Here is a 20,702-nt window from a genome sequence, read left to right on the forward strand (position 1 = left end):
TTTGAAGCAATTCGCAGCGATTCGTTGGTTCGATTTTCTTTTCCTATTTAAATTGAAGGATGAAAATCGGCTTGATTTCTAAATCTGGTCCAAATCGAGCGGACAAATCAGTCGTACTGTATAAACGGGCTTTTAGTCGATTCACATATACACGGTCTCTGAAATTCATTTTATGCGCGACTCGTGATATTTTCTATTTTGCGTTACCGATCGATTTGCCGACGGAAAAATAAATGTAGGAGTATAGAATAGTCCTTGAAATACAGTGAGTGTCGACAGTATCGGCAAATTTTAGGCGAGTCTCAAACCTTGGCTTCGCAAACCATGCAGCATCTACGAATCTTGAGCTCTCAAAAAGTTAATCTGGTCTTGAAATCTTGATTTTTACGATTTGAGTTCCGGAATCTCCAAGTCATGAACATTTAGCCTTAATGAATTGTTATACACTGAACTACAGCAAAACAAACAAAAATCACGGCGATACACTGCTCAACATAGCATACCGCTACTGTTAAACATGTACATTACGATGCATAGAGCAGACAGAGAGCACTGCAAAGGTGTTCCGCTTTCGATTCAAGGCGAAAAAATCTTTCGACTCACGACGACAAAAAATCAGTCTCGGATTTTACCATTCAAAACCACCTACATGTCAATTCTGGAAATCAAGCGATGAATTAATCGCAAACTTACACGCTAATCCATATAATAAAAACAGTATTAAATGGGGAAAACCACAAAGCCGATTTTAAAAATTATTTCAAGTGCTTCATCAGTTCAATGGTCAGCTTCGGACGTTTTCGGATTGGTCGCAAGCAGTTGTTAGCAATCACGGTTCTTGATGACAGGGATGTCAAACCTTCCAACTTCTAATGCCCGTGATATCTGTGCTCCAAAAGAATCAGAAAAAAGTTCACTGACTTGACGTGGTCTGCCTTTCCCTGCTATGTAACACAGGCGCGACGTGGGGGTAGAGCCGCGATGCTTCATTAGGGTTAAGCTCTGGCTTCAGAAACTTTGCTTTTTTAATTTAACGACTTTTTCAGAAGTCAATTAAAAAAGGGCAAAGATCATAACCTCTTATTATCGGATTTTCAACATCGCTCTCTTTCCTGATGGCCTAGTGAGGATAAAGCAGTCATATAGAGAAGAAGTTGAAGGTGTAGAGAGTCAGGACCCAGTGGATGACCTTGAAGCTGCCAAGAGTCGTAGCTACTGAAGCGTCAAAGTTCAACCTGTTAAGAGATCTGATTACAAGGCATTATTGGAAGTCGGTCGAGGAGAAAAAGAAAAACACTCGAGAAATTTAATGGATTTGGTGGCATGACCTTTCCCCTAAAAAGGAACCATGGAAAACCGGCAATAAGATTCTTGATAAAGAAGGTAGTCATGAAAATAAACTCATTAACAGTTAGAAACAAAGCATGTATAGTAAAAAAAAAACGTTTAAGCTTCAGGTTATTACTACTGTTAGTTACGAGTTTTGGAAAACCTTTTTAGAATACTTCAGACATTAAAATAAGTGGATTTTATCACCAAAGAAGCTTGGGCGCGCCGCCAGAAAACTTCAGAGGGAGAGGAAACCCTTAAATTCTTAATAATACTTCAAACAATTTCAGATGTTTTAAACGATTTTTTAAGTCCTTTTTTAGAATACTTCAAACATTAAAATAAGTGGATTTCATCACCAAAGAAGCTTGGGCGCGCCGCCTGAAAGCTTCAGAGGGAGAGGAAACCCCTAAATTCCTAATAATACTTCAAACAATTTCAGATGTTTTAGACGATTTTTTTAAGTCCTCTTTTAGAATACTTCAAACATTAAAATAGGTGGATTTCATCACCAAAGAAGCTTGGGCGTGCCGCCTGAAAGCTTCAGAGGGAGAGGAAACCCCTAAATTCTTAATAATACTTCAAACGATTTCAGATGTTTTAAACGATCTTTTAAGTTCTTTTTTTAGAATACTTCAAACATTAAAATAGGTGGATTTCATCACCAAAGAAGCTTGGGCGCGCCGCCTGAAAACTTCAGAGGGAGAGGAAACCCCTAAATTCCTAATAATACTTCAAACAATTTCAGATGTTTTAAACGATTTTTCAAGTCCTTTTTAGACTACTTCAATTATTTAAATAAGTGGATTTCTTCACCAAAGAAGCTTGGGCGCGCCGCCTGAAAACTTCAGAGGGAGAGGAAACCCTCAAATTCCTAATAATACTTCAAAAAACTTTTTTTAAATTTTTTTAAAGATGTTTTAAGATTTTTTAGAAGACTTTTATAAACATAAAAATAAATGGATTTCCTCACCAAGGAAGCTTGGAGAGGGAGTGAAAACCGTTTAAATTCCTAATAATACTTTGGTCACATTTTTTCCTATCGATAGATTTCAACAAACCTTAAGTATTAATTTACCTTTAAACTTCACTTCCATTCACTGTAATGGAAAGCGTAATCAAGTCGCCCGCGATGGCTCCCCGCGACCTTTGCATAAATTCTCGACATCGACTCATGATAGTTTCCACTTTCAGTCGTATTCTCCTCTTCTTCGTCGCTGGGGCATAACTTGCATTTGCAAAATCTGAAATTGATAAGTCCGACTTCGAGGTGATCTTGAAAGGAAGCAGTAGGAGAATGGTCTGGGACGATATTAAATTGTGGCGGGCTTCCAGTGGTTAGCGTCGAGCATTTTGGCGCGCTGTTTGTTCTTGGCGGGCTTCTTGTGCTTGACGGTCAACAACTCTCATTCAAATTTTTTGTTTGTACCGAAGATGTTTCCTCCTCGTCGATCAATGGACACGATTTTGAGGAATCCTGGTCTTCCGCGTCAACGGTTCGGTCTTCGGATCTTGATTTGTGGTCCAAGACGTCGACTCGCATATTCCTCTGTTAATGGCGCATTTTAATCAGTAATACAAATCCATTCGTGCTGAATGTCCGGCTAGCACTGCGAAAGACGTTCTCACATAATATTCTCCGGACCTCTCCAGCTTCCTCTGCCGAACCACTCTGGTACATGCCCGCCATTTTAGTCGCGGCGATCTTCGAACTTTAATCGACGAATTTCGTCGGTGAACAGGGTAAACATACTATTTTCTCGAATTTTCTTGGTTCTTTGCCGCACAAACGATCGCTCAAGGCATACCATTTCGTTTTTACGGCAAGCAATGGCGAAAAAATACGAAATAACATGGCGGAGATTCTTACCTATCGACACATTGTCGCGGACGAAAATGAAGTAAAGCGATTATGTTCGTGGTTTCCAAATTCATATCTGCCGCGAAAACTGATCTTTGGTGAAATCGACAACGCTGACAGATGATCTGACAGATTGGATTAGTGTACACACTCTAGGTGCGCAAAGGAATGTGTGAAACTAATTAGGGATTAGTTACTTGAGCTCAAAGCGTCTTCGTTTCTATGACGAAAAGGGGTCCCTGGTGCGTGTACTAAGAATCGGGCTCTGGCTTCTTATGTTTTGACAATAAGTTATTAATAATCAATCATTAATTTACGAAATATATATATAAAAAAATCAAACCTGTAAAGGCCCATTATTACCATCCGTGTTGCAAGTTGTGGCAACATGTTGCACGAAGTAGACATAAGTTCAATTTTGTGTAACATGTTGCCGCAACTTGTAACACGGGAGGTAATACGCGCAACAACACTTTACAACTTGCAATGCACCAATGTTGAGAGACAAGTTGAAAGAAAATGTTGCCCGTATTGCTGGGCCTTTATCTTTCCCTAACTATGTCTCCATGATATTTAACGTTGAAATGGCAACGTCATAATAACATGCCAAATATGTTTTTTTTTTTTGACATATTAACCCTATTCAGACCGGGGGGGGGGGGGGGGCTTTTGAGGCCCGCGGTGGCTAATAACTTTTTTAAGATTCAACCAAACGCTGCCAAATTTTTTGAATTTCCTAAAATTTATCTGGCAATAATTTGGTGGGTTGCATGATGTATCAGGAACTTGACATCGCCATGACAACGGCATTTTTACAGGCATGTTTTCCCAAATTTGTAATTTTGCGTGTTTTTGTTAATAAAAATTATCTTTAATGGAATTATTTTTACATTTTCACGGTTTTAAAGCACATTTTTTATTGATTTTGATTACTTTGCAGTAATTTTGGGTGGTTTTCTGGCATTTTGGAAAAAATTTGTAATCCAAGATGGCGGTTCCAAGATGGCGGCTGTTTTGACATCATGATGTAATTGTCACGTGATGTGACGTCACCATCCCACGTGACGTATACCAAAAGAAAGATGTTCGGACATACAATACATCCTATAAGTTTCATTATGATTGCTTAAATATTCTGGAAGTTGCATAGGGGGGGGGGGGGGGCTTCCGAAGCCCCCCACCCCCGGTCAGAGAAGGTCAAAAAAGCCCGGTCTGAATAGGGTTAAGGATTGTTATTATAAGAAAATAGTGAAATCCAAGACGGCGGATCCTAGATGGCGCACCTAATAAATTACGTTATATTCGCTCAAACTATGGTAGGTGGGAAAATTAAATTCATTTTTGTGATCCACGCTCAGTAAATTTTCATTATTATTATTTACGAGTTTAATATCCTCTGTTTTAACCATCAGATAGACCAAAAGAAGACATAAAACTGACATTATTCCTTTGCCCTTTAATACATGTGGTCGAGCATAGTGCGGCCATGTCGGGAAGAAATAGTTTACCATTACAATAGAACCAAATGCTGATCAAAGAGTACAGAAATAACGTGTTTTGTGCCTTTGCAACATTATTAGTAAATACTGTGACTCCGAAATGAGCAAAACTATCTTTTATTATCACATCATTACACGTATCTTTCAACAAACCACTTTTTTATGATTTTAACAATCCTTGGCCCAGTTTTTTATGCTACAAAGTACAATGTTTCCCCCAGTTTATCAGTGTTACAGGTTACGAGTTAGAATGCGAGCTTTAGCAATCTCCTGGCATCACACCAGGCGATTCTTTGTACATTTTTAGCACCTGAGAAGCAAATTTTCTCAGAAGACCAATCCAATCTTTATAAATCTTGGCAGAGCAAGATTCTTCCAGGTTTTCATAGCATTTGATGAAATCGTTAAGGCTGGTACACATCTCTTCTCCACTTTCCATTTCTTCTTGTATCTGAGTTGCACATTTGCGATGGATCCTTGCTGCGCAGGGCTCAAAGTCGTCGTTACCTGAAAGTCGAATTTAAAATGGTTTTTTCGTGACCTTTAAATCGGAGTATGAGTACGAGATTAAGTACATGAACGACTTTTTAACTAGTGCTTATTTTTAACCACAGACCATGAGCTATAGGATAAGTGGAGTTTTTTCGAAATTAAAAGCCAATATCTTACCACTAAAGTCTTTTTACTACTCTGTTTACTACTTTGGTTGTTCGATCGCAACACATGGGTAACCAGATTAAAAATATAACACAAACAGCGGTGATAAACATTATGAAAAATCGCATTTTTTATAAACCAGGCTTTTATTCAACCGAGAAGACCTGGATGCTAAACTAATTTGCATTTGGTGTTACGGCGAATAATAAAAACACTGGGTAGGAAAAACTTTCACTGTTGCTAGGAGATTTTGGTTTTTGGCCAATCACTAAACCGAATAAACAATGGGTATTGTTTTTTAATTTTGTGTTGAGCTCGTAAGATCTACGAGCACTCTCAATCCCCTAGTGAGGTATGAAAAAGGCGACAAACTTGAGCCTTTCCCCACATGGACGAAGAAAGGTTGGCAACCGAAAATGAATTTTGGTTTTTTTTGGAGGTGTTCGCAACTCAACGGTGAAAAAAATGTAAATTTCAGATAGTTTTGTGGTCGTTGTCGTTATTTTTGAAGGCTTTCGCTATGGAGTAAGCTGGAGTTGTCTTAAGTTGCCTAAACAAGCAACGAGTGACTTTTTACCGGTGCAGCATGAGTCGGAAAACACAGGCGTTGAACTCTATGCGTGTGTTTGTGTGGTCACAACTTACAAATATGAATATTCAAATCTATTCACTAATTGTTGTTGTGAACATTTAAGCTTCAAAACATCGGCTTTTACGACTGAGGTTTTGAAATAAAATAAATAAGAAAAATTTCCGCATAGGGTAAGTTAGTTTTTATGCAGGTTTTTTGACGAATTTAAGCTTGTAAGAGCGTTTCTTTGTTTAATGTTTTCCACTCGTATATACATGTATAATACAATTATTTACATGCGGCGTGCAATTTATTGTCGTCGGAGAATCCACTACTGTTTCTGGAATGTAGCCGATAAAACTTTATTTCCTCCACTCACTACTTCTCTCAACATTATAACGTCAGATTATGGCAGTAAAATAAAGAAAAGTAGTAAGAGCGGGCGAGCCCGTATTATTTCAATTTACTTCAAAGGTGATGTAAATAGTTCTTAACTCCAATTCATAGTCGCAAAATTCAACCATTTAATTAAGCAAGACTCCAACGACTTCGGGTAAACCCATGTTCACCTCATCCCACTCCCTGTGTGAATGAATGGTTTCCTTTGTATAACCCCCAGGTGGGCCACCTTTACATTCCTTATAAGGAAAATGGCCACCTTTGGATCTTACGAGCTTCACGCGAAAGAAGGGATTATCTTCCTACCCATGGTATTATACACATAGTCCCAAATGCAAATTAGCTTAGTGGTCCACATGTAGGAATACCTACCACCAAAGGCATGAAATGGTGCTTTTCTTCGGGGAGTGGCCAGGGGCACCCCAAATGCAAATTAGTTTAGCATCCAGGTCTTGTCGGTTGAATAAAAGCCTGGTTACCCATGTATTGTGATCGAACAACGACAGAAGTAAACAGTGTAGTAAAGAAAAGACTTTAGTGGTAAGATATTAGCTTTTAACTTAGAAAAACTCCACTTATCCTATAGCTCATGCACAGACAGGATAGATTATTTAACTCGTACTGCTATCTAATAGTGGATTAGGATACACTGTATACGAATAGGCCTTATGCATGATAACGTCATAAGCTCAAAATTCACCACCAAGCCTCGTTTGCGCAAATTATTCGCAACCTTTCGCCACCTCCATGCAGTTTTCACGTGGGTATTCTTTTCATTTTTGCTGCTTTGGGAATTCGTTCATGATAATATTTACAAGTTTGCACTTTGAAAGCGAGGCTTGGTGGTGAAACTAGCCAGGTTGACGTAATCATGCATAAGGGCTATTGAATCCAGACGTTAAAAAGGCTTGGAAAATTGTATAATCGGCGAAATATTCAGCCCTTTGTGTGTAATTCTGCTACGAAGATCATTTTCTAAACTATTTTATAACTCTCAGCGCGAAAATAAAATGGATGAAAACAATCCCGTGTTTTTGTGCACTTACCTACACCTGATAAATGCTCAATGTGCAGGCGATACTTGTCGTCAGCTATAAGGTAGAAAACACACATACTCATCATTTAACAGTTTACACATGTAAGTTCCGAAAAAAAATACCATAAAATACCAATCAAATTATGACTAAAGCTTGAAAATGTTTAAAGTTGCTTAATCGGCTACTTTTTTATCACATTCAAACACTGGGCTTTTTGTTTTTATTTCCTTTCTATTTCTGCGTTGTTTTGAATTTACTATATGCATGTACTAGCTAAAAGTTGTTATTTGTACGAAGCAAAGTTGTTAAAAACAATTTTTATAATGTTGGTGCAAAATTGGGTGAAACATAAGCTTAAAGCTCAGCGATACTCACCGCGAACGACTTCTTTGAGGGCTTCCAAGTCATGTCTGGGGCACAGGCCCGACGTCTTGTCCATAGTCATATGTTGAAGTATTATGTATCGTTGAGAATCAATGAACTTTCCTTTGCATTGACTTGTAGAGCTACTACAATCGCCAAAGTGCTGGAATAAAAAAAAAATAATATAAATTTCATAAGTTTTACACTAGTGGACGTTTAAGTTACAGAAGCAGTTGCAGTAGCAGTAGCAGTAGCAGTAGCAGTAGCAGTAGCAGTAGCAGTAGCAGTAGCAGTAGCAGTAGCAGTAGCAGTAGCAGTAGCAGTAGCAGTAGCAGTAGAAGTTAGAAAGATACGGTAGTTGCAGTATTGTGTTGTATGGAGCTATAAATGTGACCTGTGTGATGCAAGTTATGTCGGCTAAACGCGCCTACCCCACCACCAGCGGGGGGAAAAGCATAAGAGAGTTTAGCCATTGCTTAACGCCTGGAGGACAAAATATACCTATAAGCCAACACTTTTGATTTAAAGCACACTTCGATCTTGACTAAATGTCAAACAAACTTTGCTGCCTTATTTATATGAGTTTTTATATGATCATATTGGACGACTAAGGCTTCATCTATACACTCAGCCTTACTCTAGCCATGCAAACCTTTTAAAAAAACTGTATTCCAAATTATTATATCTTTAATTACATTCACAATACTTCACCACATTTAAAATCTATATTATATAATTGTTGTTCTTTGCAAAGTGTTCGCTATTTTTTTGTTTCCTCTGTTTCAGTGGCATGCCTGTAAAAAGCATCTCAAAGCTAAGAGCATGACCACTATAAACAACATTTACATATACATTTTTATTTTTAAATATAATGTTCCTTGAAAATTTTTATAAGTCACTTGTGGGATTGTTCTCATTTTATTTCGAAATATTATGAACTCATATCCAACAAGCACGAAAGGAAAAAATTGCTGTAGTAAATGTTATTTTAATATTTTTGCTTGAAACGGCAACATAAATATCATGATTCTAACTGCGGAAACTTAAAGACAGCTGATGTGAAAGTATAGTTAATATTGGTTTCTTTTTGGCTCTGTAGTAGTTAACATGATTCTAACACAAAATGTCTTTGACACAGCGATGGATTTTAGTTTCTTTCATGACGAGTTCCTTTTACATAAACGACCGAAAGACATACATACTGCGGAGAAACGGATTCTAGAGACCATTCGCTTATTGACTGTCATTTCACAAAGTCTTTCATTCAGCAGGTGTTGCAGGGGTTCAATTCAATTAACAACTCGTCTTTTCAACTGAAGAGATTTTATTTGACCTTCCCAATACACCCAATGATGAACTAAAAAGAAAGCTAAACTACACTCTTTTATACATGTGTAATTACATTTATAAAATGAAACTCCAGAACGATTCATTATTAACCTCGGACTTTATAAGTAAAATCATTTATAAATATAGAATAGAACAACTTCTTTAAGTATATATTAACAGCTATCTAAAAACTTCTTCGCCTTCTCCTATTTGTATGATATAGTTTCTTTATATTGTTTAGGGAAAGATTTCCACCGCATTTTATATTAATTTGTAACATTTCTGATCCGTTGCCATTGTATTGTGAATTGTAAATAGTATTTTGTAAATAGGGTTGTAATATTGTAAGTTTTTTGTGTTATTTTCTAAATGAATAATACAATTAAAAAAAAAAACGACCGAAAGACTAAACAAGAATACCTACAGTTTAATAAATAAATCTATGCCGTCTTCGGTTTATGGCTATGTTCTTGCTGGTAACATAATAAATGAAAAAATACTTTGAGGCATGCCTCGGATTCCTTACTTTCTTCAATTGACCTATGCTTCCAAAGAGAAATATTTGCCGCGAGGAGAAGTTCAATTGTAATATTTTGTTCAAACTAGAAATCGAGCCAACGCAAGTTTAAGGACTTGCGAATGTAAATGCTTGCGATCGTCTTCCTATTTTTTGCAATTTATATTTTCTTAATTATGGTAATTTGCATCTTGTGTGAGCATCTGATCGCAAGCAACCACAAGTTGAACAAAACTTGACCTGCCCATCTTGTATTCTCGTTTAAACAACGCCTAACATAAGTTTAAATGCAAATGCCAGCGCTTAGTTTGTAGTTTGGTACTGCTTCTAGGCTGCATTCAAGTTCCATTACTTATAAAAACAGAATTTATAATCTTCCTTGTCTGACCTCTTTGTACACTTGTTCTTGCTCGCGCGTTTGCCGTGGTTGGACTTGTTTTTGACGGCGTTGTAAGGTCTTTTATACGTACTTATTAACAGAAGTTTTTTTATTTCGTACGTACCTGAAACGCATCGCAGTATATTTCGATGTCAGGATCATTGGGATGAGCTTGAAAGTCGGCCACAAGACCCTCGTCGCATTTCTGAAGGTATTCGTATTCACATGACTTATAACGGCCCTTCACATCTGAAGTTCCAAGAATTACCACAACAAGAAGCACGATTGTGAAATGCATCTCTTGTAATGGATTTTATCCGCAGAATTAAACTGGTCTTGTTGAAATCTGAAATGGTACTTATAAGGAACTATTCCTTCACCCTCTTGTAAATTAATGTTTATGGCAGCTTGTAGACGCCAAAAAATAAAATTGTTTGTCGTGTGATTCATCTCTAAGGTTACCGCTGAACAAAATGATAAACACCATCGGGAATACTCTGTATTCACGACTATTTGTATTGATTACGCGACATGACGCTTCTAGTTCGTTCAAAACACTATGAAAGGTATTTATTTTTATTTCTGTTGCTAGAGTTAAAAGTATTTTCTATGCTTAGAAAAAAGAACAGTCGGTAGCGCTGCAGGATATTGATAATTTTTTCCCTTAACTCTAAGGCTACGTACTAATTAATAACACCATATCTGAAGATGTTGAGAATCAATTAATCAATCATATATTTGCCCTTTATGCCGATTGCAAGAATTGTTAAAGATTAAATCAGTATAGCTGAGAAGCCTGCGTTCAAGATAAAATTTGGAAATTAAGGAAAAATCGGCCAGTCGATACCATCGTTTGTTAATGTTTTTTTTTACCTACGCCCTTGGGGTTTGATTTTTAACTATTGTTATTATAAAAACAGTAACTTCCGCTGTGTTTACATTAATGATTTACAAGGTACGTCCGTTAATGGGACTACAAAGCTTTTTACTGATACATATAAATACAAAAGAAACATATAAACACAAAACAAAAACAAAAGAAAGCTCACTGTATCACAAACCAATTTTAAAGATCACGTAAGAGCAAAAAAATTGTCATATCAGTTGCATTTTCATCATTTGCGACAGCTTTTTTGAGTTCTTCACTACCACGAAAAACAAACAAAGAAAACGAAAGAAAACTTAGTGAATTGCAAACAACATTAGGCAGGAGGAGAGAGGGATAAAATATTTTTAACCAGTTTTTAAGTCAAGACATTCCCGAAAAGTGTGTGACATTCCTTTGTCTCAACTAGGTTTGTCCAGGATGTAGTGAAAATAAAACCGACGGAGTCATCGACAGAGTTCCGAATTCGCTTGTGACTCCGTCGTTTATGATCTAATGAAAACTAGATAATCGGAGTCCCAAGCAGAACGGAAGCACTCGGAAGGTGTGACAACAATCATTGTGATTTTTTTTTTCATCTGCTTTGCGACTCCATCAATCTAGCTTCCACTGGATCATAAGCGACGGAGTCATAAGCGGAATCGAAAGAAATTGGAAACGTTCTAACTCTCTCGACCTCGATTCCGTCGAGCTTATAATTAAATCTACTTACAACTCCGATTTGCGATTCTCGGTAGGTCGTAGTCGTTCTTACGACGTCGAATACGACCCCGACCCCGACCTAGTCGCAAGTGAAAACCAGCCGTCATAGGTAAGTAGTCTGAGACCGCTCAGGTGATAGCGTATATTAATAACGAATGACTCGACCAATCACCGCAGGGTGTCACCATTTCGCACTAAACAAACATGGTGCAAGATACCTCCTCTTTTTTTAAATCTATGTCTTAGGCTTCAAGCTCTGTTTTCTCAAGATATCTGGCAAAGTATTTCACTAATAAAACTCGGTGACGGTAAATTTTTTGAAAGCGAATTTGCTAGTGGCGTTCGTAAAGCCGGAAGACTAAAGAGACGTGATGTTCTTTGAAAGATCTACAGAATAGGCATACATACAAGTAAATCAAGGGAAGTCTTTATGAAGTTTTTAAATCGCTAAAAAGATCTTTGTCCTTTTCGTGTGTTTTAAACATCTGTAAAAAAGTGTAGATAAAAAAATTCAGCCTGCTTTGAACAAGAAAAAACACACACACAGACACAAACGGAGATATAACGCACAATTTGGTAGTGGCATTAACATACACTGGGGCTGTCTGTGTTCTATGAAGTCTTTAAATCGATAAAAAAGTCTTTATCTTTTTCGTGTGTTTCAAATATCCGCCAACACATTCTCAGTGGAGATAAGAAAAATTCAGCTTGCTTTGCACGAACAGAGACACAAACGGAGATGTGACACACAATTTGGAAGTGGCATACGAAACACCTTGTCTCTAGTGAGGGTGGAACAGACCAGGACATCGTAGCAAGGATCGGGAAGGCCACAACTGCATTCTCTGTCCTAAGACCAATCTGGAGATCACGTGCAATCTCAGTGAAGACCAAGCATAGAATCTTCAATACCAATGTGAAGAGTGTTCTTCTGTATGCCTGTGAAACCTGACGTGTCATCAGACCTTCCTCAACCGCTGTCTCCGGCATATCCTCGAGTTCGATGGCAAGACAAAGTCAGAAATGAAGATCTATGGAAGAGAGCAGAACAACAACCTCTCCGCCTGCAAGTCAGGAAAAGGAAATGGCGCTGGCTTGGCCATACGCTGAGAAAGCCCTCTACCAATGTCACCAGGCAGGCCCTTTGATGGACACCTCAGGGTAAAAGGAACCGAGGAAGGCGTAAAACAACATGGAGAAGATCAACTGAGGCTGAAGTACAACAGACTGGGATGAGTTGAAACCAAGTGGAAAAAGTGGCCAAGGGCAGGGGAAGTTAGAGATCTCTGGTGGACGACCAATGTTCCACAGGAACTTAAGGGTTTATGATACAAAACACGTTTGAATAATATCACATGTTCATCTAACTTCGATAGGAGGTTGGTGCCATGGTATGCCCGAAGTGCCATTGCATTTCCGAATCAAACCATCCTTCTACTGAAGTTTATAATAATAATAATAATAATTTAATAGTAATAATAATAATAATAATAATAATAATAATAATAATAATAATTTATTTCTAGTGCATTACATTAAAAATCTCAATGCCCTTACAAGTAAAAATATTTAAAATTACAATAGGATAAAATACTAAATTCTTAAAATCTAAAGTTCATTAAAAATACTAAAATTCATAAAAAAAATACTGAAGTTCATTATAAAATACTAAAATTCATTAAAAAAGAAAAATACTAAAGATCGTCATTGAATAAAAACGTTTTAAGCTTAGTTTTAAAAGGGTCAACCGATGGAGCACTTCTCACATCAAGTGGGAGACTGTTCCACAATGTTGGCGCGCAAGATGAAAAATCGCGCCCACCGTAATTCTTGGTCTTAAAGACTGGTCTCTGCAGTCGCAGGTGATCATTGTTTGAACGAAGACACCTAATCGGTCGATGAATATTAACAAGTTCCGCCAAGTAACTGGGTGCTAAATCATTTAAAACTTTAAAAGTTAAAAGTAAAATCTTAAAAATTATACGCTTGCGCACGTGCAGCCAATGAAGCTGACGGAGGATTGGGGTGATGCGATCTGCTCTCCTTGTTCTTGTTACCAGTCGGGCGGCCGAGTTCTGAACACGTTGAATTTTTTGAGATTTCTTTATCAGGGAGACCATACAAGAGACTGTTATAGTAGTCCAGTTTAGAGGACACAAAGGCGTGAACCAGTTTTTCTGTGCTAGGTTGGTCAAGATTTATATGTATCTAAACCACACTACTCCCGGCATATTCGATACATGGCACCCATGGGATGAAGATTTGTTTGCCTAAATATCTCATTTATTGGGGGGCGGGGGGGGGGGGGGTGTGGTGCTGTCGAGAACATCTATTCTGTCTTTTAGGGTTGTGTCCACTGATTGTCTATTTCATTCGGTTACATTTCCCTTTTTTAATCTTGCTGGCTACACAAGCTAGCCTTTCGCTAACTAATCCTGATATAAAGTTGCTTACTTGTTATAACATTATCAGTACATGACTGTGACTCCGAAATAGAGCAGAACTATTACATTTCACTACATCATTTAGCCTGCGTAGCAGGCGTCTGAGTAGTTTTTGTAGCGCGCGCACTCTTTTAAACGCGCTGAAAACTGCACAGACGCCTGCTACGCAGGCTATACATCACTATAAGCATCTTTTTTGTGATTTTAACGCCCAACTTTTTCATTCTCGGCTACAAGTAACAATTTTCCCCAGTTTATCAATACTATAGCTTAAAAAATTAGAATGCAAGTTTTAGCAATTTTCTGGCATCACACCAGGCGATTCTTTGTACATTTTAAGCATCTGGGATGCAAATTTCCTCAGAAGACCAATGAAATCTTTATAAATCTTGGCGGAGCAAGATTCTCCCGGATTTTCATAGCATCTCATGAAATCCTTAATGCTGGTACACATCTTTACTCCACTTTCCATTTCTTGTTGCATCTGAGTCGCACATTTGCGATGGATGTTTGCTGCACAGGGCTCAAAGTCGTCCTTATCTGAAAGTCAAATTTATAAGGTTAACATGGGGACCTTTAGATCGGAGTACGAGTACAATTGCTTTAATCTATTGATCACAGTATGCTTTTTCGATTATCACGTTTCGTACCTATCTCGAATCGTACCTATCTCGAATCCAACTCTGAAGGGAGTGGTAATGGAATGAGGGGGGGGGGGGGGGGGGGGATAAATCCCATTTCCCAGCCTACTGTTTTACCAGACCCAGTTCCATTTTTTATGGTTTGTGATTCCCAGTTCCAGTTACCCAAATCTCATTTTCCCAGTGAAAATTTGCCTAAATCCCAGTTCCTATTTTACCCCTTCAGGCCCCTCTGATAATTAACGGTCGCCGCTGCAAAAACAACATTGTTCTCAGGGTCAAACAACCTTGTTCCCAGGGTCTCTCTTTCGCTCTGGGGGGCGGGGAGAGAGACCGTTGGAACTAGGTTGTTGCTAATTTAGGCTTTGACTGAGATTTCTGTGGTCAATTCTGCTATAAACAGCAAGATAAATATCACGATTTTAACTGCAAAAAATTAAAAGAAAGTTGATATAAAAATAGCGTATTGCAGCAAGGAAGCTGCCACGATGAATCATGATATATGGGTTATTGACCAAGCGTGAAGTCAAGATGGAAGGATATTGGCCAATATCCTGTTTTGCGTGTTTATGGACCGAGACGAAGTCAAGGTCCATCAACTCGAAAACAAGAACGAGGCCAATATCCTGCCATCTTGACCGAGCAAGCTTGGTCAATAAAGGATTTAATATTTGACTTTTTTCGAGTACTGAAAAGGAAATCAGTTGCATGCACAATCAATGGCGCACGCTAAAATCATTTCATTGGTTTAAATGTTTAACGAGTGACTGTCAAATTCTAGAGGAAGTAAAACGACGCGACAACAGCGAAATTCAATTCTTTTTAACCCACTAAAGGATATTTAAATGGCTTAAATTGCGAATCAACGTTGAGTTTGAAGCCTTAAGACAAGAATGTCCATTCCATGTTTCCGCCAGCTTTTGATTATTGGACGTTTTGCAGAGTATTTGCTCGCTTCTGGCGCTTTTGTGGTGCAAACCTGCCCTGACACGAGCTGAATATTGAAATTGTGATTGTTGAAAGCGTTTGGGACTTACCACTTCACGGGAAAAGCTTGAACTTTCCTACATCGTTAATATAAATGTTCGACCCGACCTTATTCGACGTGAGCGTTAGAGGCTTCGGTGAAAAGATGTTTTGAAAGCTTTCAGTGCCTGGTTTGCCGTGCCGTCCGCTTTCTTCCATTCTGAAGATTTTACACAAACGACTCGTTTGCCGAAGTCTTTATTCTTCAGGTATGTCACTGACTTCTCTTCCTTTTCCGCCGAAAAAACCGATAACATGTCTTCAAGTCCCTTTGCGTTTTAATTTCTGTATTAGGTGGTTGTTGTGGCAAATAAAATTTACGAAACTCGTTAGCATTTGTTGATTAATTTGTTTGTTCACGTTATTTCACTTCAATACCTATTTCTTTGTTATCGGACTCCATTTCGCTAGAAGCAGACAGAAAATACTTGTGTTGTTTCGGAAAATACTTTCATAGCTCAAATTTACGACTGAAAAGCTTTTTGAAGTAGCGACGACGGAACTGAAAAGTTTTTTCGCTTGCGGGAACACAGCGGGCGATCCCGAGCGGTCAAGATGGCTCCATCTTTGACAGCTCGGGTAGCCAATCCATCTTGACTGCTCACGGAGCTAGTAAATAATAAAGTGTGTTAATGACAAGTCATAAATCATTTTACTGATCTGCAAACACTATCAATGCGGTTGTTTATATGATACCGGCCTGGATGACTTTCGTACCAGTTTTCGTTTACGTGATACTAGCACAAAATGTCACACCACGATGGATTTTAATTTCTCCTCTGATGATTTTATTTAACATAAACGACCGGAAGACTTTCAAAGATATCTTAAATTAAAATAAGTGGCTCAAAATAAATTAATGCTATTTTAGACTTTTGGAATGCTGCCGCTTTTGGCCGCTTTTGTCTTGTTTTCTTGTGTAAAAATGTTTGCATGCAGCAGGGCGAATGGTACGCCATTCTGTAGACAAGTCTGTGAAACTGAAACTGTAGTGTAATGGACATGTTTACAATTTGAGTTGCAAATTTCAAAAGTTTTAAAAATTTAAAAGGCAGATATGTTGAGTCGCTTTCATAGTTACATTGGAGTCGAATTTCCAAGTAAATTATGACAATTCTCCGGACATTAGTTCCACCTAGAATCAATTTTTCTATACAATTTGGTAATTTGCGGCGAAGAAAAGGTCATAAGCTTTAAATTTGTCACATTGGCACAAATCAAATACTGTCTTCCTTGTCCATAATTAAAAAGTTAGACATGATATCGCCCGAGGTTGCACGAGTGTTTGCCAAATTTGCATATTGTGGTTTTCGGCTATAAAGCCTCGGCTAAACGATCAAATATTTTCGTCCAACATCATGTTGGAAGAGCATGTTTGACAGTTTAGCCGCCTCTCTCAACATTGCATTTAAATGGTTTCCCATGTTTTATCTAGATCAAACATTTTCATCCAACATTTTGCTTCAAGCGCAAATGTTTGATTGTTTAGCCACCTCTGCAAACAGAAAAAGCCCAAGCAGGAAAAAGCAACCAATCAGAAACCGAATATATGTGAGGTCGCGCCATAATTTCAAAGGTAATACGCACAAAGCGTTATGTGGGCTCACTTTGGCAGATGTTTGATCAAACATTGTTTGCTCGTTTAGCCACTCCATTTTGTGTGCGACAAACACGATGTCGGACGAAAATGTTTGATCGTTTAGCCGGGGCCTAAGACCCATTCCTATGCATGATTAAATGATTTTACGTATTAATTGGATGAAAACAGCCACTGCCCGTTTTGTACACTTACCTACACCTGATAAGTGCTCAATGTGCAGGCGATACTTGTCGTCAGCTATAAGACAGAAAAAATGTTAAAAACAATTAGTTCGACTTTAGTATAAAGAGGATAATACATGATTGCGCGGAGATATGAAATTTATCTTTGAGTGTTCAAATCAATAGCTCAATAGTGAGCACAGTGAACGAGTTATTACATAAACCTACTAATTACGATGGTTTTGACGATTTTCCGAAGATTTCCGACCATTTTCCGAAGATTTCCGAAGTTTTTCAAAATGTTGTCCGAAACATGGCAAACTCTGCCCTCTGATTGCGAGAAAATAAAAGGTTTTGATGGCGGAAAATGTTTGAAAGAAAACTCAGTAAATAGCCGATTCCCTCTATAGCGCGCGCCTGCAGGGAATCACGGTAGTTGTATTCATCAAACCATGCCCGAGACTCAGCAAGGATGCTTCAACGATGCACGTTGCTGAGTCTCGCGCATGGTTTGATGAATACAACTACCGTGATTCCATGCAGGCGCGCGCTATAGAGGGAATCGGATATTACTCACCGCGAACGACTTCTTTGAAGGCTTCCAAGTCATGGTCTGGACACAAAGCCAACGTCTTGTCCATGATCATTCGTTGAAGTATTATGTATCGGTAAGAATCGATGAATTCTCCTTTGCACTGGCTTGAGGAGCTCAGACAATCAGCAAAGTGCTGAGATAATGAAATATAATATCAGTTTAATAAGCTAAAGCAGTGGAATTGCTCTCGTGTTATTCCGCCATATTGTCACTTCATATTCAACAAGCGAATTTGGAAAAACTTATTTAGTTAATGTTCCAGCACGAAATTTAGTCCTTTACTTGCCAATTTCATTTAGTATCAACGACCGGAAGACTAAACAAGGATATCTTAATAATAATACAAAGCTGCAAGAGCCACGTAGTTAAAAATTTGAATAAATAAATCTAGGTTGTTTTTAGTTCTAGGGTATGACTTTGCCGATGAATAAAGGCTATTGCGGCATGCATTCAATTCCTTATTTCTTCGATTTACTTTGAAATTTGCTTCCGAAGAGAACAGAAGGAATTGCGAGCGCAGAACTTAAACTGTAACATCCTGTTCAAGCGAGAACACAAGGCAACGCAAGTTTGAATTTGCGTGGAAAATTTGCGAATGCTCGTGGTGACTTGGTACAATTTGAGCTCATTCTCGCCAAAATTCGTCGCACGTTGTAACGAATTGTATCTCGTTTGAACGTGCATCACAAGCAACTGGAGCGACCGCAAGTTGAACAGAATTCAAAGTGCGTATTACTTGCGTTATTGCTTGAACAAGGCCTGACAGGGTTAGGTTAGGTTTGGGTTAGATCTATTATGCCTATTTTACCACCTTACGGATTGCCCTTTAGTTCGCATATGTACCTGAAACACATTACAGTAGATTCCCATATCAGGATCATTTGGATGAGCTTGAAAGCCGGCCACAAAACCCTCGTCGCACTTGTGAAGATTTTCGTATTCGCATGACTCGTAACCCTTCACATTTGAGCTTGCAAGTATTACTGCAATAAGAAGCACGATTCTGAAAGACATCTTTTGCGATGGGTATTGACTTTTTGCAGAATAGAAGCGTTCTTGTTGAAACGGGAAATGTATATATAAAGCAACGGGGCCTCAAGTGCACGAGAAGTAAATGTTTCATGGTGTGATTCATCTCTTAGGTTACCCACAAACAGAGGGTTAACACCATCACTAGTCAGTATCGACGGGGTCAGGACATTATAATACTTATTTGTTTTTATTCCTATTGCTTGAGGTTAGAGTACTTTAATTGCTTGCTTAGAAAACGAACATCTGGTAGCATTGCAGACAATTGATTGTTTTTTCTTTATATCTTTTATATCGTGCAAATACTTATTACCTTAGCAAATCATTGCTTTAAGCTACTCACGATAACTAGAGTGCCAATAATTAAAGGAAGATTGTTTAGTCGATACCTCGTTCGTTTGTTGCCTCCTTTGCATGACTTTAAGGTGTTTTTACATGTCTAACTTACAAAACGCATTTTATGCGTGTGATAACAAGGTTTTAACTACTTGATACAAAATGAACATATTTACATAATGGCTGCGGTCACATCTACGACGTAACTAAAGTTAACTATAGATAGTCTCAAGTTACGTGATAGATAGTCTTAAAGTTAACTGATAGATAGTCTTAAAGTTAACTATAGATAGTCTTAAGTTACCAATGCAGTTAACTATAGTTAGTTCTGATTAGCTTTTGAATAATTTCAAATTTAAATTAATTCATGACAGCCCTTGTTGTTGATGTGTGTCTAGTTTTGCAAACATTGGTGATGTAATTTTTTGGCATGTTGTTTTTCTCGTTTTCGTTCCCTTCATGCTTTGTTTTGCATATTAATGTTCATCTCGCACGTGCGAAAAGAATTGTCGCATTCTGATTGTTTTTTGTTTTTGTTTAAAGACTTAGGACTAACCCATGAACCCTGCTTGGGTATAACTTAGTAAGTCTGTATTGTTTTGGATCAGCGAGGCATAAATTTTTTTAACTATATTTTTTTACCAGAGAAGCGGTCACATTACCGAAATAGCAAACTATAGTTAACGCCGTCTTAACTATAGTTAGCAGTCTAGATGTGACTGCAGCCAATATCTTTAAAACACAGATTAATAGTTGTAAAGATCACGCAGGCAAGAAAAAAACCTCACATCAAAAGAGCACATTCACGCTTTTTTTTAAGGCTGGTGTTCGCTTGGGACGGAGTCGAAGACGGAGGCGTGTTACGATCTAGTCACAATCAAACCAAGAGAGTCGTAAGCAGAGTTCCGATCTCGCTTATGACTCAATAACTAATGATGTAAAGAAAACTAGATTGTCGGAGTTGCACGCAGATAGGAAGCCCTTGGAGGGCGTGAGAACTAGCATAGGATTGTCAACGGTGTGTTCTTCCGCTTCTGATTGCGACTCGCTGGATCATTAGCGGCGGAGTCATGAGAGGTCTCGGACAGATTACTGGAAACGTTCTGATTCTCTCGACTACAATTCCGCCGAGCTAATGACTCCGTTTATGACTACGATTTTCGACTCTAGTTAGGTCGTAGGCGCTCTTATGACTGCGATAATGACCCAGACTCCGACTCCATGGCTAATAAAAACCGGCCTTACAGTAAAGTAGTCTGACACTGCTAAGGAAATATATAATTGACAAATCACTCGACAAATCATTGCAAACTATTTCGCATTGAACAGATATGGTGCATA

The 20,702-nt window shown here is 38.2% G+C and overlaps 1 protein-coding gene across 3 annotated transcripts; it reads right to left on the minus strand.

The window, feature by feature from the left end:
• Positions 1–4,905: 4,905 nt before the first annotated feature.
• On the minus strand, positions 4,906–19,090 carry LOC144660735 (uncharacterized). 3 transcript variants are annotated; one of them, XM_078521468.1, is made up of 4 exons: positions 18,840–19,088; positions 7,729–7,879; positions 7,363–7,407; positions 4,906–5,196 (listed from the first exon to the last, which is right to left on the minus strand). In XM_078521468.1, exons 1-4 carry the CDS (start codon positions 19,008–19,010, stop codon positions 4,949–4,951), a joined length of 615 nt encoding a protein of 204 aa, XP_078377594.1. In that variant the 5' UTR covers positions 19,011–19,088; the 3' UTR covers positions 4,906–4,948. The 3 variants fall into 3 exon arrangements, with proteins under 3 accessions (XP_078377594.1, XP_078377593.1, XP_078377595.1); XM_078521467.1 differs by lacking the exon at positions 18,840–19,088 and adding an exon at positions 10,066–10,330; XM_078521469.1 differs by lacking the exons at positions 4,906–5,196; positions 7,363–7,407; positions 7,729–7,879 and adding exons at positions 13,912–14,513; positions 17,433–17,477; positions 17,979–18,129 and having other exon boundaries at positions 18,840–19,090.
• Between the last annotated feature and the right edge of the window lie 1,612 nt (positions 19,091–20,702).

This window comes from Oculina patagonica, chromosome 7 (assembly GCF_052425735.1).
Source record: "Oculina patagonica isolate OP01 chromosome 7, crgOcupat, whole genome shotgun sequence".
In the NCBI taxonomy this organism is placed as follows: Eukaryota; Metazoa; Cnidaria; class Anthozoa; order Scleractinia; family Oculinidae; genus Oculina; species Oculina patagonica.